The 25635-nt window shown below is 53.0% G+C and overlaps 3 protein-coding genes and 1 long non-coding RNA gene across 15 annotated transcripts in view; 1 reads left to right on the forward strand and 3 right to left on the reverse strand.

Annotated features, from left to right (window-relative positions):
* Positions 1-88: 88 nt before the first annotated feature.
* LOC146430500 (uncharacterized) lies at positions 89-8394 on the reverse strand. Of its 3 annotated transcripts, XR_014855380.1 has the most exons (4): positions 8256-8392; positions 7100-7293; positions 1711-4030; positions 89-335 (listed from the first exon to the last, which is right to left on the reverse strand). It is a non-coding gene; the product is annotated as an uncharacterized LOC146430500 (long non-coding RNA). The 3 variants fall into 3 exon arrangements; XR_014855378.1 differs by lacking the exon at positions 1711-4030; XR_014855379.1 differs by lacking the exons at positions 1711-4030; positions 7100-7293 and having other exon boundaries at positions 8256-8394.
* On the forward strand, positions 8270-18142 carry P2RX6 (purinergic receptor P2X 6). Of its 7 annotated transcripts, none has more exons than XM_085076299.1 (13): positions 8270-8400; positions 8506-8650; positions 8841-8912; positions 10994-11069; positions 11479-11572; positions 11872-11952; positions 12695-12836; positions 13008-13117; positions 14439-14532; positions 15670-15840; positions 16145-16210; positions 16882-16959; positions 17692-18142. In XM_085076299.1, the coding sequence occupies exons 1-13, from the start codon at positions 8276-8278 to the stop codon at positions 17728-17730; spliced, it is 1293 nt and encodes a 430-aa protein (XP_084932425.1). In that variant the 5' UTR covers positions 8270-8275; the 3' UTR covers positions 17731-18142. The 7 variants fall into 7 exon arrangements, with proteins under 7 accessions (XP_084932425.1, XP_084932426.1, XP_084932427.1 ...); XM_085076300.1 differs by having other exon boundaries at positions 15673-15840; XM_085076301.1 differs by having other exon boundaries at positions 13008-13105.
* A 27-nt stretch (positions 18143-18169) lies between these two features.
* Positions 18170-23573, reverse strand: LOC146430502 (transmembrane protein 17B-like). The gene is made up of 4 exons (XM_085076306.1): positions 20168-23573; positions 19789-19892; positions 19289-19402; positions 18170-18899 (listed from the first exon to the last, which is right to left on the reverse strand). The coding sequence occupies exons 1-4, from the start codon at positions 20283-20285 to the stop codon at positions 18627-18629; spliced, it is 609 nt and encodes a 202-aa protein (XP_084932432.1). The 5' UTR covers positions 20286-23573; the 3' UTR covers positions 18170-18626.
* Positions 23574-23598: 25 nt separating this feature from the next.
* The window catches only part of AIFM3 (AIF family member 3), a 57262-nt gene continuing 55225 nt past the window's right edge, over positions 23599-25635 (reverse strand). For 2 of the 4 annotated variants that reach the window (XM_085076297.1, XM_085076294.1), the window contains one exon: positions 23599-24886. In XM_085076297.1, the coding sequence (XP_084932423.1) occupies positions 24847-24886 (40 nt within the window). In that variant the 3' untranslated portion in view covers positions 23599-24846. Of the gene's footprint in view, positions 25405-25635 lie in introns of all 4 variants that reach the window. The other 2 variants (XM_085076296.1, XM_085076295.1) reach the window with 2 other exon arrangements.

Below are 25635 nucleotides of genomic sequence, written 5' to 3' on the forward strand. Positions count from 1 at the left end.
TGCTGTTCTCTCGTGAAATGTCCTGAGATAACAGAGTCCTTCTTCATTAAAAAGCAAGTGTTCAACATGCACCTGGAGAGGCAGAAGCTGAACCCTCCTTAGCAACTCAACTTTAATCTTGGTAATAAATCCACTGTCAGCAGAACAAAAGCGAGGAAAAAGATCCACAAAGACACAGGAGGAGAAGGGAGCCCAGCACAGGGCTGGGGAAGTGTAGGAAAGTCCTCACAGAGAGGGATGGGTTGAGGATGACTTTCATGTTTCCCTGTGGAGGAAAGTTGATGGCAGTCACATCTCTCAGCTCTCCTAGCAGGGGTCTCAGTCAGCCTTTTAAACTGCAAAAGACCAAAGAGTTGTTGAATGAGCCTCGTAACCATTGATATTTATTCTATTTAAAAACACTCATTTTTAAAAATGCACAGAAATCCTGTTAGGCTGTGGCACACAAAACATGGGGTCCTCCCCAGCAGAGCAGGGGATGCCAGGGATGCAGCCAGCAGGGTATTAAAGGATTGAAGTATAATTCCCAGGTTCCTGGGAGGCCAGTGGGGCCTCTCAAGCACACTTGTGGGGGTTTCATTTAAATAGGATTACAAAATTGGTCAGTTCATACACCATCCTACTGCAGTAACATGCTCTGCAAAGAACATGCACTAATTGATTTTTAACTGACTCTTCATTAATGCACACAGAAAAAAAGGGGGATGGCAGAAGCCATTGGCACCCAGACAGCCCTTCTACAGGAATTTGTTCCTGAAAACTGTGTCAGCAGAAAAATAAAAATCTAAACTAAACAGTGTCACCAGGGCTTTAAGATGGCAGCCTGTAAGAGAAAACAACAGCAACCCCACCCATACTCCCGATACCAAACACATTTAAAACAAAATCATTCCCATGTCCTGCTCCCAAGAGCAGCCGCTTGCTGCTTCCCTGTGGCTGATGATAAACCTGTTTTCCAGAGCAGTATCTTTCTCCAAATTATCTCAAAACTATAAATAAAGTCCTGTTTTCTGGGAGCCATGGCAATGGTGTAGTCAGGCTGCAGGAAATCAATCTAATTCCAGAGCTGCAGGGAGGTATGTGGGTCAGTGCTGGAGTGGCCAGTGCTGCAGCTCCAGGAACTGGGAACGGCTTTATGGGTCATGGGGCAGGAGCAGCTGTGACACACATGCTCCGGGCTGGGCTAAGAGGGTTAATGTGAGTCCTGGATGATAATCCCCACAGTCAGCATGGGAGTGGGCAGGCAACAGCCAGGGCTGGCTGAGCCTCACTGGTGATGCTGCTCAACTGGGAGGACTGGGGGAGTAGCTGGCAGGGCAGTGCTGGTTTGTTGTGCCTCGGGAGGATGGTTCCCATAAGGCAAGTGCAGCAGGACAACGAGAAAAGCAAATGCAGAGGGGAATAACATGTGATTTGTCCTAGAGAGAAAATCAATGCTGGGGCTGCCACACACCTTCTTTAAGTGGCAGTGAATGACTAAGCCTGTGGCCCTTGGCCCCAGGTGCAGGTCAGGGATGCTCCAGGGATGGACACAAGGACTGAGCTGATGATGATTTTGAAGACTTCAGGACACAGGATCACTGCTCCTGCCCTTGCAGCCCTGGGGATGGGAGCTGTGGGAGATGCAGAGATCTCTGGGCTCTAAGAGTTCTTAGAGAGACCACTGGTCTGGGGGAGCTTTTACAGGGATCAATGGGCTGTGGAACTCACAGGGATTGCTAGGGTCTTGCTTGGGAAGAACATGGGAGCAGGAGTCGCAGGTGCACAGTTTAATAACTGGAATAAGCAGTCACTGACCCACTTGCATAGCTGAGCCTTGTCCATGCTAAAAGGTGGAAAAGGGGAGCTGTGAGCATTTGAAGAGGGTGGTGGGCTGGCTCCCAGTAGAGAGCAGCCCCATGTCCTAATTAAATCACTTCCTAGCCTCATGTTCCTAAATTATCGCTCCCTGCTCCCCCCTGGCTCTGAAAGCACAGATGAGCTAGAGGGCTTGTGGAGGCTGGCTGTAAGTAATCCTCTCATTACCCTGACATGCTCCCCTCCTCCTCCTGCAGACACAGCCTGAGGATGAGGTAAGCATCACGCAGCATTCTAGGATGTCAGCAGTGGTGTATCTCCTACCACCAGCTGGGGAATGGCAGGGCATTAAAATATGGCACAGAGCAAGGTGATCTTGTTGCCCCCTTGTTCCTCCACGACGTGCTGGTGGTCAGGCACACAAGTCCCCAGGTCATTCCAGGAATGTTTGTGCTGTGTCTCAGCAGTCCCTCCAGCCATGGCTCTTCCCTGTCTCAGCACTTTCCAAGGAGCTGTGTAAGCGAGGGCACAAACGGCACAGCCCCGTGCCTGTGGCAGAAGCTCCATTCCAACACCAGATGCACCCAGTGCATCTGCTCTGGGGGCAAGGGAGGAAACAGCCATTTCCCCACATGTAACACACCACACAGACGCAAAACTGCAGCTACTGGCCTCAATGATCTTAGAGGTTTTTCTAATCTTACAGATTCTATAGAAGGAGAATAAACCTTGCCCACATACACAGGGAACACAGAATGAAGCAGTGGACTGAAACTGCTATGAGGGAAATTTAGGTGGGAGACCAGAAATGCTTCCTGAGGCAAATGACAGCTTGGCTTGAGGTTGTGAAACATCTGTCAGATGCTTGCAGGAAGGAGCTGCAGCGAGCAGCTCCTCTGGAACCAGGATGGCTGATTTCTCATGATCCCACACTTCCCTTGCTAGGCTGGAAGCATGCTACAGCACACTAGGGGCTCCAATCCTTGCTGGGACAAGAGCCAACGCACCTCTGGGCATGGCAGCCCACTCAATATCCTAAAGGAGATGAAAGTGCTCAAGAAAAACACTTGGAAAACACAAAAATCCCTTTTCTGCACGGGGGGAGCAGCTGGAGCCACTCTGGAGATTCCACTGCCCAGCCATGCCTCCAAAGTTAGCAGCTGCTACAGCTAGAACTTGGGCATAACCTGTGTAATGTACATCCAGAGAAGTCCATGTGGAATCGGGCAGTGATCTTCCCTGGATGCTCATTTTCCAGAAACAGTCAGGCAGCTGGAGCAGTCCCAGAGTGCTGCAGCAAAACAAGCTGGCAGATCCTTCCAAAAGATGACGGGACAGGACAGTAAAGGCCTCAAAGGGCCACTGAGCAAAGGGAGAGCTACTCAATTCTGGAAAAAATACCATTAGTGGTAATCACTGTGGATTTGTGTAACCTCTTTACTCTGACTGGGACAGGACCTGGAAAGAGGCAGCAGTGCTGGTGTGCTGTAACACCTTCACTTCTGCAAAGAAAACAGAAAGGAACAATATGGAATTGACACTTGGACACACACCAAAAAAAAAAAAAAAGGCTCAGTACTAGAACCATTGAATCCCTTGTGAACAGGGATTCAGCAAGTCTTCTGGTGAGTTATTCCAAGATTAGTTCCCAACAGAGAGAGAATACAACCGAGTTTGAGGAATGAGGAACAGTGATTCCAGCTGGGGATAGCAGCAGGGAATAACTGGTATTTCAGTATAACGGAACTACAATTCTCAGAGTAACTCCCTACATTACTCCTCACAACCTTTAGCAGCAGCTGCCAAAGCACTGCAAATCCCTCCAACTTCCTCCAAAAAAACCTCCAGGCCAGCTCTGGCTGCCTGCTCCCCCTTCTCCCAGCAGCCCTCCAGGAAGGCAGATCCCACCTGGGCACAGGGCAGGCTTGTGCTCTGTGTCCCTCAGCCACCTCATCAAACCCACAGGACAATAGGATGCTCAAGGTCCATAACCCAGTGACATTGCCCGGTAGAACACTGCTGGCTCACATGGTGTGTTTAGGTTCCCAAATGGTTTGTTGATAGGTTTATTGAGCCTAAAATTACCCAGCTCTGACTCCAGCAACAAACAAATCCATGTGTGTCAAAACACAGGCAAGTGGATCTTCTCCAGCTGGTGAATAAGGGCAGACTTGGGGTGTATTGTTTCACAGGATTTTAATTTACATCTCTTCTTTGGAGAACACGGGAAGGGCTAGGGGCAAAGGACATAACAGAAACAATAAATGGTGAAAAATATTTTAAAATATAAATACTTACACTGATTTAAATCAAGCCCCATAAAGCTTCTGTGTTCAATACACAAAGTTTGCATCTGGAGATCGAGGGCGTGTCAGGATGGCTCTGATGTTTTTAGAGACAGCCCAGATTTAAAGACTGCAGCCTATATTTACAACATGCAGCTGGTTTGGACAGACAGTCCTGAGACCAAAGCACGGGCTTGATTTATTAGACATGTAACTGTAAAATTATTTGCACATTTATAGGACAGACCCCACTAGGTAAATCATAGAATTATTTTCAAATAAAGAAGATAAACTTTATAGAATCACAGAATCATTTAGGTTGGAAAAGACCTTTAAGACCATTAAGCCAGCACTGTCAACTCACCACTAACCACCACCATGTGGTCCCATTCAGCCTCAGAGGCTGGAAGAACTGTTTTTTATTTTGATGAGTAAAATTTTAGTAGAATAAAAACAATATATAGACTATAAAACAATTTCTGTATTGATTTATCAATTAAAAATTAAACCATTCAAAACATTCATTATAGTAATTTTTACTCTAAAAAAGGAAAAACCAGAAACAGAGAAATTAAAACATATGTGATACGTCCGTAGATACTGGATAATTTTTCTCTCTTAGTTCCAAGGTCTGTATGATCCCGGGTCATAGATGGCTCTTGGACAGGCACAGGCACAAGGCCAACAGTACATCAGCTTCATGTAAACTCTCACAGTTTAAAAGCAGGAGTGAAAACAATTCCCTCTTCCAAGCCTGTGGCAGAGGCAGCTGCCCTTGGCTATGGAAATGGTTCCAGCTGATTCTAAATTTAATCCCATGTTTTCTACTATAGCCATTCCAAAAATCTCCCCCAAGGAAAAAATACATTAAACCAAACAGTGTAAGAGGTAAAGGAAGCTTGGGTTAGTTCAGATACTTCTCTGCAACTGTCTGCATTACCTGTAGGTAATTAAAGCTACAACGTATGACTTCTTTTTCTACCTCATTTATCACTAGCCCAAAGCAGAAGCTGCCAGGCAGTTAAACATCTGTGTTCTTTAACCTCAGGTTGCCAAGACAGCAAAGAGGGACTGAAAATCCAATCACTATAACATAGCCAGGGGCTGGTGCTCATGGTGCTGGCTGTGACTGCCCAGCTTGCTCTCCAGCTGGTGGAGCCTGAAAGCCGACACGGAGCAGCCAGGGAGCTCCCAGAGCCCCCCAGTCTGGGAACCCCTTCTAGAGCCACTGGAAATCCGAATAGGTTTGCTCTGTGAGTGTTCTGTGAATTTCCAATGAGGCAGGAAAAAATGGTGTCAACCAGCACAGAAGAAAAGGAAACCGTGTCCAGGCTTGAAGACCAGACAGCTGAAGAGAACTGTTCGACTGTAAAAGGAACAGGAGGTAAGGAGGATAGCGGTGGTGACAAGCACCCACTGCAGCCTTCAAAGATAGACACAAGGACAAAAAGCAGCATGGAACTGGCAAGGAACCAGGTGGATGGCTGGGGTGTTCCTGGTGGCCAGAAGTGGTGAGGATTAAGGTTGTTTTCTCTCCTGTGAGCCAGAGAAGCCCACTGAAGACATGAAATATGTTCAAGGAGGAGGCTATAGCAGGTGACATATGTGAGGGTTGGGGGGCTGTAAAGCAGTGGATGGAACGGATGTTGAATTTTGCAAGAAAGACACCACCCAGGGAGAGCATGGATCTGCCACACAGCATGGCAGAAAAAAATTCAGCATCTGCCTTTCTGAGTGTGTACCCATCAAAGCAGTGCTGGACGCAGAGGGATTTGGAGCACATCTGCAGGGTGAGACCAGGAACAGGGAGATCTGTGAATCTTCATCCTGGAGATACACAGGGGTGGGGATGCATAAGGACGTCTGTAGATGGAGAAAGTGAGGCCTGTGCCGGGAAGGTGCAAAAAAAGAACCTAAAGATTGGAAGGTTAGGGATGAGTGGTGATGTCACAAGAGATGTGCACAAGTGGAGAGCCCAGAGAAAAGGATGGGGGATTGAGCCCAGCACAAGTGAGCCTGGTGACATCACTGCAGATGAAGGCCCAGGGAGCAGTAACTGGGTTTCATCACAGCACATAGCATGACAGGAGTGCTGTGAACACAGGGATGTGCAATCAAATAACAGCTGCCTAAAGTCAGGAGCCAAAAGAAAAGAGCAGCAACAAGGCTGAGACCAACAAGAAAAGAAATATCCAAAGTCACCAGCAAAGGGAGTCCCCAAACACAGGCTGACACAGATGCACACAAACACAAGATTCCCCTTGAAAAATCATTTCAAGTTTTGCCAGGAAAGCAAACACTGGATACAGTTGAAGATATTTCATTCATGTTTTTAAAGGATTAATTTATCTTTCCATTAAAATGATGAAAAACACTTCCTCTGTCACTATTCACGATGCAGAGGAAAAGGAAAAAGTTGTGGCCCAGTGTGGCCAACAATGTACCTCCTGGGCTTCACTACTGCCAGCAGGCTGTAACTACACTTGGAGTGAGTGCCTCTTTAGTTTACTCACAGGTGCTCTGAATTCTGAATTCAACATTTAAGCCTGTATTGCCCCAAGTATCCTCCTCTCTGTCAGTGGCAATTCTAATTTCAAAAATATTTACAGTTAAGCAGAAGCATGGCCATGACCTTGTGATTATACAACAGATACTACAAAATCAAATTATTTTCTCCATCTACAGATATCAAAGACAGGAAAATTACCTGGAAGAGACCTCAGGGAACTATTCTGGACAAAATAAATTTAACCAAACAAAAAATGTTTATCATCAAAAATTAGTAGGAAAGATTGTAGTCTTTTATGGTCCAAAGTACACATTTCTAAGATGCTATGCCTGCTGAAAGCAGCTTTAGGTGGGACTACCTGACATGAATGTACAGAAGCTTTACAATTTCTTCCTAAAAATATTGATTTTAAAATGTGGAGTATTCCAGGGGAGATGACACAAAGGAAAAATTCTCAATCCAAGGAACAAGAGGTATACGGACCCATTTGCACATCCCATCCTCCCACCTGAACCCAGGCAAGGAGATGATCCTGGTTCCTGGGCACTTCAAAACAGTCTGCTGGCAAATCTCGCCTCCTGGCCAACATCACATCTCATGTGGTGAGCCCTGGGCTCCGGTTGATCCCCAAACCTCCAGCAGGGCAGGCTGGAAAGGGCCCTTGACCGTATCCTTGATGTAAAACTTGGGTTCCTCCAACACCTAGAGGAGTGACATCACTTTCATTAGTGGGAAAGACAAATTGCCTATCCCTTGGTTGGGGGTGTGTGTGTGTGCTGGTTCAGCACAGGCTGGGAGAGCTGAGGGGTTCACCTGGAGAAGCTTCCAGAGACCTCAGAGCATCTTCAGGTGCCCAGTGGGGCTCCAAGAGAGCTGGGGAGGGACTTTGAACAAGGGCTGGGAGGGACAGGACAAGGGGGAATGACTTCCTACTGCCAGAGGGCAGGGATAGATGGGATATTGGGAAGGAATTGTTCCCTGGGAGGGTGGGCAGGCCCTGGCACAGGGTGCCCAGATAAGCTGTGGCTGCCCCTGGATCCCTGGAAGTGTCCAAGGCCAGGTTGGACACTGGGGCTTGGAGCAGCCTGGGATAGTGGAAGGTGTCCCTGCCCATGGCAGGGGGTGAGACTTGGATGGGCTTTAAGGTCCCTTCCAACCCAAACCATTCTGTGATTCTCGCTGTGGGGAAGGCCCGCGGCTCGGGGCGGTGGAGGCTCACCTGGCCGACAGGCCCTGCAGTCGCTATGACCCGCACTCGCCGCGGTGTCAGGGCTGCGGCCCCGGCCCGGCCCGAGCGTCCCCCAGCCCGCCGCCACCTCGGCCCGGGGCCGCCGCCATGGCAACGGGGAGGGGAGGGGCGGGGCCGGGCCGTGGCGGGGAGCACAGCAAGTGCCGGGGGCGCAGTGACGGCGGCTGCTGACCCGTGCCCGCCTTTCCCTCCCTTGTCCGCCTTTCCCTCCCGGTGCCGCCATCCCCCGTGCCCGCCTTTCCCTCCCCGTCCGCCTTTCCCTCCTGGCGCCGCCATCCCCCGTGCCCGCCTTTCCCTCCCCGTCCGCCTTTCCCTCCTGGCGCCGCCATCCCCACCGTGCCGCCACCCCTCTGTGCCGTTATCCCCACCGTGCTCACCTTTCCCCTTAGTGCCGCTACGCCTGCCCCGTGCCCACCTTTCCCTCACGGTGCTGCCATGGCGGGCCCACCCTGTGGGTCCCTGCTGGACTACAAGACTGCCAAGTTCTCGCTGACGCGAAACCGGCGGGTGGGGCTGCTGCACCGGCTGCTGCAGCTGAGCGCGCTCGGCTACCTGCTGGGGTAGGGACCTTGCCCTCGGGGTGACTGGTCCCTGCTGGGGTAGGGACGCTCCTCCAGCCCTCGGGCCTGGCAGGGAGTCCCTCAGAGCTCCTTGCCCCTCCGCAGGTGGGTGCTGCTCCTGCGGAAGGGGTACCAGGAGCGTGACGCGGCCCCGCGTGTCGCCGTGGTCACCAAGGTGAAGGGCGCTGCGGCCGCTGAGGCCGCGGGCCGGCGGCTCTGGGACGCGGCGGATCTCACCTGGCCCCCACAGGTATGGCCGGGCCCCGGGCGGGGGCAGGGCGGTCACACATGCGGTCAGTCCCCTTGGCAAGGGGATGCCGCGGGTACCACTGGTTTCCCAAAGCCCTGGCAAGGCTTTTTCCGCCCGTGGTGTCACAGGGCATCTCCGCGGACCCACCCTGGTGTCACCCCCGCTGTGACAGCGCCTTCTTGCTTCCCAGAGAGAAAATGTGCTTTTCCTGGTGACCAATTTCATTGCCACAATCCAGCAAGCCCAAGGCACCTGCCCCGAGGTGAGTAAATAGAGTTGCCCCAGCCCAGCCTCACAGGGATGGTGGATGGAGCCAGCAGTCCTGCTGCTTAGTGGAAGACCAGATAAAAGGGAAAAATGGATTTATATTCCCACAAAACACAATTCCCCTCATTCTCACTGCTTCATAGCTCTCCCCGGCTCATCTGCACTTGCTCTGTCATACCTGCCTGAGTCAAGGTGTGCATCCATGTGCTCTACCAGAACTGTTTGTGGTGGCCAGGACAGGGGACACAGGACTTCATCAGGTCTAGACTCCTTGTGTGGTGGCACTGTATGACCATTCCAGGCTTTCTGCTGCCCTTGGACAAGGGGATGCTTTGACACACACCCCATGGATACCTGTGTCGTGTTTCCTTGATAACTCCCTGCTGCAGGACTAATGTCCATCTTAGTGTCCTATTTTAAGGAGGGAGGGAGCACAAGGTCTAGATGGTTTTCCAGCCAGCCATCTCTTAATGGTATATGTTCTCTGGGAGAAATCTTCCTTTTAAGGCTGGAGTCAGGCCAACTCCTCTGCTGAGCTCTCCCAGGCTGGACCCAGCTCAGCAGATGGGAGCAAATGTCCTTCAAGCTGAGCCACTGCTGGCACTTTGTGCCTGAGCCAAGTACCAATTGTCCTGATGGTCCCTTCAGCTCCTGCTGGGGCCAAATGCTGCAGGGGAGGAGGAGAAACACCAGTTTTAGGTCAGTGAAAATGGCATGAATGATCCATCTTTAAAATGTTGAGAACTCCTGAAGTCCCAACAAGGGGGAATAAAAGTGCTCTAGGGCATTTTGGGGCTCTCACAGGCAGCCACAGGCAGTTCTAGATGCTGTGTTTACAGCCAAGGACACACAGAGCTGAGGATTTCGTTCCATACCAGAGCTGGGATGTGTGTGGGTGCCTGTCCCAGCCTACACCCCATGCTGCTCTCCAGGGGTTCCTCAGTTCCTGGTTTTGGGGCTGTAGATGACATTCATATTTGGAAAGCTTTGAATATTTAGCAGTGGCAGCTTTTGGCTTTGCAGGGAGTTAGAGCTGTCTTAATATGCTTGATGACCAGAGTACTTGGTGCTGGCAGACAAGTGTGTCCGTGGCCAGAGGCAGCACTGAACACAAGCTGAGCTGTTTCAGCAGCTGTACATGCACTTAGTCTTTGCATCCTTTTATCCCTTTATGTTCCAGTGTTTGTGTTCCTTTTCAGACTACCTAGTTCCCTCCTTCCCGTGCATTCTCTTCCTCCCCTAAACCTATTCCTGAAACATCCTGTGCAATCCTCAGATATTCTCCTGTGTTCCGTAATGACCCCAGACCCGTAGGCAGTGACTCCCGACCCAGCCCAAAGATGCTGCTCCTCTCAGATCATGTTGGTGGGTTTTACACCTGAATGAGGGGCTGAGGCTGTCCTGGAGCAGCCCAGGGATGGCCTGAACACACCCCTACTTTTGACTCCATAACTGGGATTCACCAACTGCCTTTGGGTCTCTGTGTCTTCTGGGACTTGGGGAGGTGTGTTTCTGATGAGCTGGTGACTCCTGTCATGGCCTGGGGTAGCTGGGGGAGGTGTTAGTGGGGTTTCCCCACCTACCATCATCTCTCTGTTTTTGAATAAGAGGTTTTTACTACTCCTGACAATCAGGTAGGTCCAGAGTAAGGGTGAAGATTTCCAGTTCTTGTTTCTTGCAAAAGTTGTGTTACGCTGGATTTAGGGTCTACTAAGCTCTCCCCCAGGGAATTAATCATGGTACTTTACAAGGTGCTTGATAGGCTCATTAAGGTCCTCCTGAACCTGTCTGTGCTGGTTCCAGTTCCATCTGAAAGGTCTGAGGTAGCTCCTGAGGCTTCCTCTGCCTCAGAGCAGCAGGAGGCAAGTGCTCTGGAGAGCATGGAGACAGACAGGAAGGATTGCTCCTTGGACATCCCTCTTGCCTGACTGGCTAGAGGATGGTGAATGTTCATCTTGAACTGTTTGGGAAGTGCTTGGAGAAGCAGGAGCAGCAGCACAGAGATGGGGGTGAGTGACAGCATGGCCTCAGGTGGCTGCACAGCACAGTGACAGCTCTTCTCTCTGTCCCTCCCAGAGCCCCTCTGTCCTTGATGGGATGTGCATGGAAGATGCAGATTGTCCCATGGGAAACCCTGTGGTTCATGGCAATGGTACTGTGTTTTACTAAAGAAACATAACATCCTAGAATGGTTTGGGTTAAAAAGGAATCTGAAGCTCATCTAGTCTCACCCCACTGCCATGGGCACCTTCCACTAGACCAGGTTGCTCCAAGGCCCATCCAACCCAGCCTGGAACACTTCCAGGGATGGGGCAGCCATGGCTTCTCTGGGAAACTCATGCCCATGCATCACCACCCTCACATCCAAGAACTTCTTCCCAATATCCCACCTAACCCTGCCCTCTGGGTTGCCCCTTGTCCTGTCACTGCAGGCCCTTGTCCCTCTCCAATTCTCTTGGAGCCTGTCTAGGCACTGCAAGGAGCTCCAAGGTCTCCCCAAAGTCTTCTCCAGGTGATCAATCCCAACTCTCTCAGCCTGTCATATATGGTCTCCTTTCTAGGGATAAAAACTGGGAAATGTGTGATGTTCAATGCCACCCATTCTACCTGTGAGATCTATGGCTGGTGCCCTGTGGAGAACGGCACCCTGCCCAGGTAATCACACATGAGGGGACAGCAGATGTTGGGAGCTTTGGCTCCCTCCTTCTGTGTTACCAGGAGCCTGACCACACTCACTGAAGGGGCAGCCAGGCTCAGGGAGAGGGAGACCTTTGATATCGACCTGGTCAGTTAAAGTCGGAGGACTTCATGCAAGAGCATTTCTTGCACCTGTCCATTGTAACCAAAATCCTGGGGTTGCAGGGAGAGACTGCAGAGCTCAGGAAATTGGGGGGGGGGGGGGGGTGTGCTTGGCCACTGTGCAAGACTTGACTTCATTGGTTATTGTTTTCTAGGAAACCTCTTCTGGCTGAAGCAGGGAATTTCACTGTTTTTATAAAAAATACTGTCCACTTCACCAAATTTAACTTCTCCAAGTAAGTACAGCACTTCCCAGCTGGGTTGAGCATGCAGCCTGGTCCAGCCTTGGTGCTGAGCCAGTCATGGAACTGAGGAGCTGATGCACTCATGGAGCCAGTGGCTCCCAGAGAGCAGGCAGTGCTGGGGCACTCAGGGCAGGACGGGTGCTGAGGTGAACACAGGTCACTTCATCTATGCTGGGTGTGCAGCTCTAAGTACAGTGGGATGGGGGCACCTCAGATGGACTAGTGTCCATCTGCCCATGTAGAGCACTGTGGAGAGCCGGACAAGGCCAGCCATTCCCAAGCTCTTATTTGGGAGGGAGATTAATATTTTTGTCTTTTAGTCCTTGCAAAGCAATTTCACAGAAGACAAGAAAAGGGCTGCACTGGCCCCACAGCTCCAGGCCCACTGACTGTGCTGCCTTACTGTGGCAGGAGGCATGGGGCATGAACTGTCCCTGCTGTCCTCTCTGGAGCACTGACTAGAGCTGGGCTCTGGGAAGAAACACAAAGGAGCACAAAGAGGTGGAGGGGAAGGCCATGGCAGATGCTATAGAGGGTAACTCCATGTATGATTCCTCTGAGCTAGTTTTGCTCCACCCTCTCTCCATCTGAGGCTTTAGGCAAGGCACTGACTGTCCCCCCATCAACGCAGGAGCATTGTTGGGCCCAATCCAATGCGAGGGTCCCCTTTTCAGTCCCACAGCTGGGCTCCATGACCTCCCACACCCCTGTCCCCTGCTCTCTCCTGTCGCAGGTGCAACACTTTACAAACCACTGACCCCAGCTATTTCAAGAGCTGCACGTATGATCCAGTCTTCAACCCCTCCTGCCCTGTGTTCCGTGTCCGTGACATGGTGGAGGCAGCTGGAGAGAACTTTGGAGACCTCGCACTGCTGGTACTTGTTTTTTATATAAGTATGAAAGGTGACTCAAAATTCCCCAAGGATGTGAGCAGGAGGTAGAGGACCTGAAATGCTAAGGAAATATGTGATCTGGGAATGTCGGAACAGTTAAGAACTCAGCCAATCTGGTCCCGTGCTTCTCCTGGAATAAAATGTGTTTTGCAGGGGGGAAGCATCAGAGTTCTTATCGAGTGGAACTGCGACCTGGATCACCCCACAACCCAGTGCCAGCCACAGTATTCCTTCAGCCTGCAGGACACAAGGTACAATTTCAGGTGAGGATGCTGGGACAGTGGCCACACAGGCCTGTGGGATCAGCACATGGCAGTTGTTTGAGATTTCAGTTCTGACAGATGCTCTGAAAGGTGCAGCAGGGAGAGGAAGTTTGCCCCAGTCACTTCACAAATGGCACTGAGCTGGGTGGGAGTGTGGGATCTGCTGGAGGGCAGGAAGCTCTGCAGAGGGATCTGGACAGTGGATCCATGGGCCGAGGCCAGTGGTGTAAGGTTCAAAAATGCCAAATGCCAGGTCCTGTTCTGGGGTCACAATAACTCCATGGAATGCTCCAGGCTGGAGCAGAGTGGCTGGAAAGCTCCAGGCAGAAAAGGATCTGAAGGTGAACATGAGCCCAGCTGTGCCCAGGTGAGCAAGAAGGCCAAGGGCACCTGGGCTGTGCCAGGCCTGATGTGGCAACAGAGTCAGGGCAGCGCCTGTCACCTGTGCTGGCACCACTGAGGCACCAGTCTTGGGGACAGATTTGGGCCCCTTATGACAAGAGAGACCTTGAGAGGCTGGAGCATGTCCAGGGAAGGAAACAGAGCTGGGGAAGGAGCTGGAGCACCAGGAATGGGTGAGGGAGCTGGAAAAGGGGCTCAGCCTGGAGGAAAAGGGGGACCTTCCAGCTCTCCACAGCTCCCTGACAGGAGGGTGCAGCCAGGTGGGGGTAAGGCTCTGCTCCCCGGGAACAAGGGGACATGACAAGAGGGAACAGCCTCAAGTTGCACTGAGGGAGTGTTTAGATTGGATGTTAGAGAAAATCTTTTCCACTGAAAGGTTTGTCCAGCCCTGGTACAGCTGCGCAGGGCAGTAGTGGAGCCCCCATCCCTGAAGGGGTTTAAAAGCGGTGTAGATGTGGCACCTGGGGACATGGGTTAGTGCTGGGTTAATTGGTTGGACTTAATAATCTTAGAGGTGTTTTCCAATGATTCTGTGATTCCAAGGCCATGAGGGGTGGTGACTCAGGGCAGGGCCTGTCAGTACCAGGATGCTGTGGCGTTCCCAAACTTTGTAGCTCTGTTGCGTTTGGAGCTGAGCAGGGCATTACCTGCCTGAAGGCAAAGACCTGTGACTGTCCCCATCTTAACTGGGTGCACTGGGGACTGTGTGCTCCCAGTGACCCAGACTGGGTGCTGAGGGGATGGTGATGCCCCGCTCTTGGTGCCAGTGAGTCATCTCAGTACGTGTATGCCCAGGTCCCAACCTGGAGGACACCAGGGGTGCACAAGCCCAGCAGTCCCTTGGCACAGGTGTATCCTTCTCTCCCTGCCTGCATGGAGCTGCTGTGGCTTTCTGAACCATGTCCAATGTCTTCCATAGAACTGCCTCCTACTACTGGGGCTCACAGCGGCAGCTCTACCGAAACCTGCTGAAGCTCTACGGGATCCGCTTTGACCTCTCCGTGCACGGCCAGGTACTGTGAGCTCCAGATCCTCAGCCTCAGGGCTGGCTCTTCACACCACTCCTTCCACTTTACCCCTATGGCTTCCTGCTTCTGCTGCTTCTCCCCACCCAGGTGAGCTCTTCACCTCTTTCCAGAGTTTTCTAAGCAGAGCAGGAGAAAACAGTCTCCCACTTGAAGAAAAACCTTTTGGTAACCCCCTGAGGAGGAAGATTTCCCTCCCTGAGGGTCTGACACTGGCTGTGTTCTGTAGGCAAGATGAGCTGGTCTGGGCCTGTGGCCGTCTCTCTCTGAGGGTCTTGTGGTGGGAGCACCCTGGCAAAGATCAACCTGAACTCTACTGAACCTGGACAATTAATCCCATCTTGATTAAAAGTACCCACAGGGAGAAAAGGTTTGGCATGATCAAGGCTGGACATTCCCCAGCCATGTGCACTGGGAGCCCTGAAACCTCCTGTGTCCTGAACTCATCCCCAGGCAGTGTGGACAGCAGGTAAGGGGGAATTCTGCCCCTCTGCCCTGCTCAGGTGCAGTGCTGCCTCCAGCTCTGGTGTCCCCAACACCAGAAGGATTTGGAGCTGCTGGAATGAGCCCAGAGGAGGCCACAGAGGTGCTCCAAGGGCTGGAGCCTCTCTGCTCTGGAGACAGGGTGGGAGATGTTCACCTGGAGAAGGATCCAGGGGCACCTCAGAGCCCCTTCCAGTGCCTAAAGGGGCTCCAAGAGAGCTGGAGAGGGACTTGGGACAAGGACCTGCAGTGACAGGACAGGGGGGAATGGCTTCCCACTGCCAGAGGGCAGGGTTAGATGGGATATTGGGAAGAAGTTCTTGGCTGTGAGGGTGGTGATGCATGGGCATGAGTTTCCCAGAGAAGCTATGGCTGCCCCATCCCTGGAAGTGTCCCAGGCCAGGTTGGATGGGCCTTGGAGCAACCTGGTCTAGTGGAAAGTGTCCCTGCCTATGGCAGGGGGTAGAAGGAGATGGGTTTTAAGGTCCCTTCCAGTGCAAGCTATTCCATGTTTCTGTGATTGTTGATGCTACTCTGTGCAGCATCACTCACAAACTCAGTGCTCAGCTTTCCAAAGAGGGAGTCTGTGCTGAGAGCACTTCCCACACTGAAAGATATCCACAGCTGGTCTTTTGTGCTCAGCAGTGCCCTTTGCACCTGAAGAAGGTGAAGCACAGAGTGAAGGACAGAGTGCACCGTTTCTGGGTGGACAGCAGGTTCAGGAGCTGTGGAGCAGGAGAGAACAGCTGGAAGAGAAACCACCAGACTCATTTGTGCAGGGAGGGACACATCACATCAGGGTCGTGTTTGCTGGTATGTGGTTCCATGAGTTACAGCTGCAGCAAGAGGGAGGTTCCTGCCATGCCTGCAGGAGCAGGTGGGTCACAGTAACCTTGGCTGCCTCCAGGTCATCAGGCACCTCAGTCTCTTCTTTGACAGCCAAAGGGTGAAGTCAGCATAACAGCAGTTCCTGCAACTGGCCATGGGGAAATATCCCTGGATCCTTCCAGCACCTCCTGACTTAGAGCACACTGCCCTGCAACGCTTAGCCCACACCCCTTTCACATTAATGACCACTCTCCATCTGCTTTCTTAACCCTCCACCATTTCTTGCCAGGCTGGGAAGTTCAGCGTCATTCCTACTGCTGTGAGCTTCGGCACCAGCATTGCCTTCTTTGGTGCTGTAAGTACGCCACATACGCTCTTTTCCTTCGATCCATGGCTTGGGATTTGCCACCTCTCAGTGGTTTGCCTGACTGCCTGCGCACAAGGCTTCCTGGGTGCCAGCCAGCAGAGAGGGGAGATGGTCTGGCAGAGTGTCAGCTCCTGTTTCCCTGTGACCATTAGCAGTAATGACATCACTGGGTCGGGATCAGGAGTGCTGTCAGGGTCACATCTCATGAGGGTCAGGTTTTTGTGCGGGTCCTGGGACAGAGCATCACTGGGGTGCTGCTGGCAGGAGAGAACAGCATCTCTTTCTGGTTCTCTGCTGACTCTAAAGGGACCCAGTGTCCTGTCACCATGGTGGTGCAGCCCCTTGTAGAGCCCTTCTGTGGCTCTTCCCTTCCAGCAGAGTAACAGGGAGGTCCCCCACCTGCCCCCCTTCTCTCCCTGACATGCTCATCCCAGTCCATCCATTGCAGCTGAGGGATCCAGTCTGACCTGTGCAGCTCCTGGGAGCAGATTGAGTCAGAGAGGAGCCAGTGGAACTGGCAGGTGGCCTGGCTGGAGGCAGGGCTGGCTCACCACCCCCAGCAAATGCCCACAACTGGCTGCACGGCTCAGTGGGAGCCAGGATGGAAGGCTAGGATACCTGTGGGAATTTTCCAATCTTCAATGTTTGTCTGTCTCCAGGCTACAATTGTCTGTGACCTGGTTCTGCTATACCTGGATGCAAAGGCTGACCTTTATTGGAATGAGAAGTTTGAGGAGGTAAGGATAGGGCCACATGGGAGAGAGGAGGTTTTGATGTGAATTGTTTTGGATTTAATGTTTTTCTGCCCTTTGGTTAAAACTCAGTTCCCAGGACCAGGGAAAACCTGGTGGAGCAGCTCTTAGTCTCCAACTTTTGGGCTTGGTGGCCGATCTAAACTGGGAGAGGGATTCAGCTGGTGCCAGGAGTCAGGAAAAGTAGCACCATGACCTCAGCTGCTGCTAAGACACCAATGGATCCCCATGGGGATCATAGCTGGAAAACTGACCCAGCTCCAGGCTTATTCACCCTCTTCCAAATGGAATCTGTTGGGACTCTGTGCAGAGAGAGGCCAGCTCTTCAGAACACATCCTGTTCTGTGGTTCATTGACGGGTTTATGTGCTGAGCATGATTCCCATTGAGGGAATTCACTGCCCTGGTGAATCAGGGAGTCACAGGGAGGCCCCCACAGAGCAGGAGTGCTGGCAGCCCTGCCTCAGGTTATCTCCAGCTTTGTCTGGCCAAGTCTTTGGAGCCTCTGAGGACTGAGATCCCCCATCTCCTGGTGAACTGTCCCAAAGTTGCACCATCCCATGGGGGAAAAAATGTTCCTAATGCTTGATCTTGAATCCAGACTGCAGTGGGGGTCCTGGACAGTGAATTTGGTTGCATGGGACCAAACAGAAGAGTCCAGAGCCACCTGGGTTGTCTCCATGCCTGTTGTATACTGATATCCCTGCTCATTTTGCAGGCAAAACCCCCTAAAGGTAAGCCTGAGGCCACAGCTTAGGGACATCAGGAATGCTCCACCACAAACACCCTTCCCTCCAGAGCCACTTCCAAGTAGATATGATGGGGCAGCAGCTGCAGTGGAAGTGGGCCAGTCCTGGTCCAGGTGGGCACTGCTGCGGTTAGGGTCTGCCTTTCCTGGAGAAGCACTGGCAGCAGCAGCAGTTCTTGGCTCCTGGAGCACAAAGCCATCCCAGGGCTGCTCCCAGGGGCAGCTCCCAGCACTGACAGCCAATGCCGGAGCAGAGCTGCCCGCAGAGCTGCCCCAGAACCAGAGTGTGCTGGGGAGCAGCTGGTCCTGCTTGGCACAAGAGGCTTAAAGCATCTTGCATTTTTCCACATTCCAATGGCCATGGGCCTTGATTTTTCTTTAAAAACACAGATGCAATGGAATAAAGCTCTTCTGGAAGCTAGAGGAGGCTCTGCTCTGTCTCTCACCCTGGAAGGACTGTAAAGTTGTGGGGTGCTGCTCTCACACCTCATGGCAGCCTGCATGCTCCCAGCTTGGATGGCTTCATGTGGGCCACCTGGATTCTCAGGAGCTCCCTGGGAAACTTAGGGAGGGTTTAGGAGTCAAGCTTAAAGTTCTAGCCCTGGGCTAGTGTTTCCTTGGGGCATGCAGTGGCTCCTACACCCTGGTTCCTGCTTCCTGCCAGGGCTGATGCTCAGCGAGGACAGGCACAGCCCTGAGGTGAGCCAGAACATTTCAGAGGTGCTGGCGCCTCACTCTCACCTTTTCTGGGCTGTGTTGGCTGGTGCAGGGCAGGGATCAGCCAGGTTGTGCCTGGGTGCTGCTCTGGGGGCTCCACAAGGCACAAAAACAGTGTCTATGGGTTCGAGCACTGTTTAATGCTCCCTGCCAGGACCAACTGTGTGGGGTGGAGGGGTCCTGCAGCATCACCCCATCTCAGCTGCCTTGCTCTCTGGCCCCAGCCGGCCCCTCCCACCCTCCTGGAACTGCCGCAGGTAGAACTGTGCCGCCAGCTGCTTGGTCATGGTCCTCAGCGCCAGGAAGGCAGCTACAATCTCGGCAAGGAGGAAGGCTAGGAACAAGCTGTGCATGGGCACCTCCAGCGGCAGGTGGATGACCTGGCTGTCCGTCAGCAGGAAGAGCAGGAGGGGCAGCTGGATCAGGAAGGAGAGGAGCAGGAACCCAGCCAGCTCGGGCACCTGCAGGAGCAGAACCTGCTGAGATGGACCAAGGAGGCAGCAGTGGGCTGGGGGACCCTCTGTTCCCCTGGAGCTCCCTGCATCAGCCACTGCTGCCCTTAGCACTCAGGGGCTGGGGATGTCCCTGCCACATGGGGCTGTGATCAGATGCTGTCAAACCCCCCGAGTACTGAAGGGTTACATAGAAGGGTGAGTGGGTTCCCTTCATTCCCTCTCTCCAGGTCCTGCCTGCACCCACGATTCTCTTCTGGGACAGCTCCAGGTAAAACTCCAGAAGGAAGGACAGTGATGGGCACTTGGGTCCCAAGTGAGGCAACATCCAGCTCCCCCAGCTGGGCTGATCCTCACTGAGCACAGGGGGCTTTGTGGCCAGGGCAGGCAGTGCTTACCTTCTCCTGGAGGTTCCCCAAGTAGCCCAGGTAGAGGCGGGAGCCCTCAGCCAGTGAGAGGATGAGGAAGGCTGTGACTAGCAGGAACTGATAGTGCCAAGGCAGCAGGTGGTACTGTAATGGGGGCACAGCCTTGTCCCAGTCCAGTTATCCATGCCCAGTTTCCCATTCCCTGTGCACTATTCCCTGCACTTCATGCTCAACTTCCTGTGCCCTCCTCCCCATACCCAGCTCTCCATGCTCTGCCAGCTCCCACCATGCTGGTGCTCAACTCTGCCTACTCTTCCCCCCAGTTTAACATCCCCTGCCTGGAAAGTTCATGATTTCCATTCCTGGCAGACAAAAACAAGCAATTTTATCTCATGGTGGTCAGGGCATTTTGGGGACCCATTAATTCTGAGGAGGCTCCTCTGTCCCCTGCCCACTTTGTCCCCCACCAAAGTCCAGGGAGGCTGGGCAGGAGCAGCTCCCCCATCCCCACATGCCCCATGGGATGGTACCTTCAGGTGCAGCATAATCCCCTCAGCCAGGCACCAAACTGGGAAGTAGTAGACATTGAAGTAGAGCATCACCTGGAGGGGCAGGCTGGACAGCACCTCATGAGCTAGGCAAGACAGGCAGGGATGAGCAGGCTGCCCACATGCCCTGGGATCCCCCTACCCAGAGGGACCCCCCTCACAGCTTACAGAGGGGAGAAACAGCCCAGAACAGCTGATGGCAGCAAATGTTCTCATTTTGCTCCCCTCCTCGGTGAGTGGGTTCAGGGACCCTTTGGGTGCTCCTGGCTCAGAGGCACCCAGGTGCTCTTGGTGATGTGCTGAGCAGGGTCAGGGAGATGGACAGCCCCAAGACCCCTCCACAGAGCCCCTCTCCTCATACCTGGCTGGTAGGTGTGGGCAGTACCACTATCCCATGTCTTGTTGTTGATGAAGAGGGAGCCACTGAAAGCCACCAAGCCCCGGCGCAGGCTGGGGGGCAGTGGGGTGGATGCAGCCATGGATGGCAGCCAAGACCTGTTCGCCCCAGCCTGGCTCAGCCGGGATTAGCCAGGAGGGAATCAGTGGGATGACAGGCCAGGCTAATGCGCAGGGCCTCACAGCCATTGGCTCCCTGGGGACAGGGTTGCTGATCTCAAAGGGGATCTGGGGAGGGAGAATTCCCACCTTGGAACACCAAGCCCATGCTTGCATCACAAGGTGGAGTTGCAAGGAAGTCACAAGTCACAGAGCATCTCCCCTCTGCAGCAGCTTTAGGGGGTGATAGCAGGTTGTACCTGTCACTGTGACATGTAGCAACTACACCCCCTCCCAGCTGGGCTGTATCAACACAAACACTGCTCAAAGACCCCTGACAGACATAGATGCCCCATGATAGGTTGGTGCTCTTCACCTGAAATTCTTCTTCAAGCCCTCCAGGTTCAAGGAACATTTACCTACCACTAAGATATCCCCAAGCCCCATCCAGGCTTGGGGGTGCTGGGGAGGGCAGTGAGGGATGATTTGTGAGGGAGTGGTTGAGCCAGAGGTGAATGACAGAATGACAGCCAGAGGGAAAGGGGATGGTGTTTCAGGAACTCCAAGTTTAAAATCACAGAGTTACTAAGGTGGGAAAAGCTCTCTAAGATCACCAGGTCGAATCGTTAACCCAGCACTGCCAGGGCCACCACTAAACCATGTCCCTGAGTGCAACATCTACACATTTTTTTGACCACTTCCAGGGACTACCCTGGGCAGCCTGTGTAAGAGGTGGACAAACCATTCCATGAAGAAATATTCCCTAATATCCAACTTGAACCTCCCCTGGCACGGCTTGAGGCCATTTCCTGTCATTCTGTTCCCTGGGAACCTGACCTCCCCCAGCTGCCCCCTCCTGGCAGGAGTTCTGCAGAGCCAGAAGGTCCCCCTGAGCCTCCTTTTCTCCAGGCTGAGCTCCTTTCTCAGCTCCCTCCACCACTCCTGGTGCTCCAGCCCCTTCCCAACTCTGTTCCCTTCTCTGGACACACTCTGTAATTGTCAGTTGAGGTCTCACCTCATGATCGTCAGCCTTCAGCTCAGCCTGTAAGGTGCATCAGAGAAGCTGCCTCAAACAGTGGGAGCACATGCTATAAATGGGGGTCCTTAAGGGCCAGGCACTGTCAGGGAACATGAGAAACTAAAGAGAGAGGATTCTTTTCCTTGATAAAGCTAAAATGAAATTGCAGAGCTCAGTACCATATGCTGCCAAAACCAAACCATCTGGGGCTGAAAGCATGGTTAGACCAACACCTGACTGGCCAAAGTCATAGGATCACAGAATCACAGAATGGTTTGGGTCAGACAAGACCATAAAACTCATCTCATCCCACCCTCTGCCATCGGCAGGGACACCTTCCACTATCCCAGGTTGCTCCAAGCCCCATCCAACCTGGCCTTGGACACTTTCAGGGATCCAGGGGCAGCCACAGTTGCTCTGAGCAACCTGTTCCAGGGCCTCCCCACCCTCACAGGGAAGAATTTCTTCCCAATATCCCATGTTCTTCCCAATATCCCAACCTACCCTTACCCTGTCACTTCAGGCCCTTGTCCAATATCCCTCTCCAGCTCTCCTGGAGCTCCTTTAGGCACTGGAGGGGGCTCTGAGGTAGCCCTGGAGTCTTCTCTTCTGCAAGTGAACACCCCCAGCTCTCCCAACCTGGCTCCAGAGCAGAGGGGCTCCAGCCCCTGGAGCATCTCTGTGGCCTCCTCTGGACTCTCCAGCAGCTCCATGTGCTTTCTGTGCTGGGACCCTAAAGCTGGGGGCAGCTCTCCAGGTGGGGTCTCACTTGCATGGAGTAGAGGCAAATTGCCAAGTGTGCTGTCTCCCAGGCCTTGCCAGCACATAGGGACATGGGCAGGGTGACAGGCACAGCCCAGAATCTGAGAAGGAGCTGGTGGAGAGCTCAGGATCTGCGGCCATCAAGTCTGCATGGGCAGGCAAGGTGAGCAACCAAGAAGATACCTGGGCAGTCCAGTGAAGGTAACTGAGATGGAGCAGTGCACCTGGGAGTCACTATGTGTGCCCCAGCTGGGCTCTCATTCTTCATGCGAACAGGCAGCTTCTTAAGAAGAGAATGAAACTTTCTGTCCAGGTATGAGAAGTTGCAAAATGTGCCTGGAGAGGTGGCAGAGAACAAAACCCAGCCTTGCCCAGTTCCGGGACAGACTCATCAATGGGAAGCATTTGTCAAGGCACTGGATGAGGGCTCCCAGGTTCAACACCACCCCACACCTGTGCAGAGCAGCAATACCCATCTGACACAGCAGCCCTGCCCATGACCTGGCACATGTCCCAAGGAAAGCTACAGGTGACTGGGATTTCTTGTGTCATGGGTGATATTGCCAGCCCTGGTTGAAACAACTCCCCTGTAAAAAGCAGGGAATGGGACTCGTTACCCCCACTGCAGCTGTGAACTGGGGCAGAATGTCCGTCTTCAGCCTCTGAATGGTCTTCAGCCCTGTGAATATGGGGGTGATGCCCATTTTATGCAGCTCATGCCCAATACTGGATGAGGCCACATCAGAGGCAAAGGAGGTCAAAAAGCATCTTCCTGAAAAACAAAGCACCCTGACAGTGTGGCCAAGTTGTGCTGGGGGAGCTGCCAGTCTCATCCAGCATGGAGAATATGCCAGAGAGCTTGGGGAAAACACAGAGCTCCAGGGAATGCCATCCTGTGGTGCCGCGGAGTTCCCTGGCCTTCCAGCTGGGTCCCCTGGGGAGCTGCCAAAGCTGAGCCCAACTATCCCACCAGAAAGACACAGGACACAAAGCCTGATCTTTGTGGGTAATGGGCAGAACTGAGGCAGCACCTGGGCAGCTGCCTTCACCTGGGCAGTGCCCACAGCCCCAGACCACTCTGGGAGAGCCCTGCCAGGGGCACTGGCAGCTAAGCAGCTCCAGCCACCCCTCAGAGCAGCTCCTGTCCCACCTGGGGACAGGAACACTGACATTTGTCTTTTGAAACCTGAGATGAGACTTGCAAGTTCCCATCTCTTTTTGAATCCAGCAGACATGCAATGGTTCCTGTTCACTGCTGTGTGCTGGAGTGTGCACATCCTGCTGCCATGTCCTGGTCATTCCACCTGGGAAAAGCTTTGCAGTGAAACCAGGAGAGACCAACCAGAGATGCGATAGACACTTGTGGCATTTCTACTCAGTCAAGATCTGAAAGACCAGAAATAAATACAGGTGAGCTGGACACAGGTGGGAAGTCTCCAGAGAGGAGGTGCTTAAACAACCTGGCCAACCTGCAGAGGTGACCCAAGGTCTTGGAAGGAATCAAAAATGACCCAGACCCCAAGAATAGTATTGCTTTAATTCATAGGGGGTGAATCAAATTAAAAATATAAATCCTCTTATTTTGGACTCAGGGTAAAACTGCCGGGGAAGGAGTCACCCCTGGACAAAACACTGGAGTCTCTCCAAGGGGAATCATCAACCCCCCTCTGCTGGGCTGATGGACACAGGGCTGTGGCTGGCCAGGTCCACTTCTGAGCTGGAGATACAGCTCTTCTTCAGCATGGGGCAGGAAACAGGACAGCAGAGCACTGGCATGGTGGGCTGAGAAATGCAGCCTTGTCACTATGCTGGACGAGTGACAATGGACAGCCAGAAATGCTCCTCCAGCTACTTTTCCTTGAATAACACCTCAGCAGTAGCACTGATACAATGACACCATTAAGCAGAGACATCCCAAGGCTAGCTAGAAGGGTGACCATCCAGCCCAAGGCTGCAGCTGAGCCATCACAGCTCTCAGAGACCCCCGCTCTGCACACAAGGAACAGACCAAGAGCTGCAAGTGCCCCAGCCCCAACTGAGCTCCTGGAGACAGGGAATGCACCCCAGCCCCTAGGCTGCTCCAGGACAGGAGATGCTGAGATGAGGACTGATGAGCTCAGGAGTCCTCAGCATGGCCAAGGACCCACCTCTGCTGGGGGGCTGCACAAGACCAGCCTGAACACCACAAGCACAAACTGCACAAAGACCATCCAGTGTGACCCCATCTCCTGGCTCGCCCAGGTGCACCCTGGGGTGGCTGGGCACAGGGAGAGCTGCAGCCATGCAGAGAGGGAGCAGATGTCAGGCTTCATGGAGATGCACATTGGAGTTCTGCTGGGAGCAAAGAGAATTTGGAAAGGAGCATCATGCATGAAAGCACAGGAGGAACCAAAGGCACTCATACTGCTAATGGGGGTGACAGATGTGCGTGGGGCAGACCCGCCTGGGGACTCTCAGCCCCATGGCAGCAACAGGAACCACGTGGCACCCATGCCCACTGCCAGTGCCAAACCCCCACACTCTATGGGGACTGCTTTTCCAGCATTCCACAGCAATTGCAACAGCAGAGCCCCAGCCCAGCAGGCACAGGGGCAGAGGAGCTGCAGGAGATCCTCCTGGGAAGGTCAGTGCACAATGCCAGTCATGGGTTCATCCAGGTCTCAAAGGGAAATGGCTGAGCCATGGGGTTCCCACCAGGCCGTGGAGCCACTGTCCCATCTCCCCACGGTGAGTGCAGCATCAGGAGGGCTCAGCCAGCAGTGATGTTAGGAGCCTTTCCCTGTTAGCCAGGACATGTCTCCAGTTCTAAAAGAGAAAAACCACAGTGCTGTGAGGGATTTCTCAATGTGTACAGGCAAATGCTCTTGGTGTGCCTTGGTGCTAGTCCATTACTTGGTGTCCATGCCAGCACCCTGCTCCCTCCTCTGCCCTCACTCACCTGTCACTAAACTGTCCAAAAAGTCACCTGCAGATCCTCAATTCCATGTAAAATTGAGCTCAAAAATATTTTATTTATTTATACTTTAAAACAGCCCTTCAGCTGAAAATCTATGGAAAGCCACAAAACCCTCAGCCAAGCAGGGTCCCAGCCAACAGCCAACTACCCCTTCCCTGCAGATCTGTGCTCCTGACAGCCTCAACCTTATCATTGCCCCCCATGCGAGACGTTGCAAAACAAGGACACCCCCCATGTAACCAGTGTCCCCACATGGGAATTAGGGACATGGCCCAGTCAAAGGGCCGGCTGTCCCTCCTGCCAGCCCCTCACATCCAGCACACCCAGGACCCCAAACCGAACATACTTGCCGTGATGGACAAACAGCCTAAAGTTGTGAAAGCAGCAGGAGACAGAGAGAAAAAAGACATTGAGGTTTAATCTGGCTTCCTCCAGCCCCTGAGCCCCACCACAGGGCCAGCAGTTCCTTCTCGCCCCTGGGATGCCCACAAGATACCACCTCCCTCCCAGCCACACAGTGGGACACCAGCAACCATTTCCTGATGTATTGGCATGATGGCACAAGAAATTCTTCCCTTTGAGGGTCATGAGACCCTGA

Source organism: Lichenostomus cassidix, chromosome 15 (assembly GCF_008360975.1).
Source record: "Lichenostomus cassidix isolate B80296 chromosome 15, HeHo_3.0, whole genome shotgun sequence".
Taxonomy (NCBI): Eukaryota; Metazoa; Chordata; class Aves; order Passeriformes; family Meliphagidae; genus Lichenostomus; species Lichenostomus cassidix.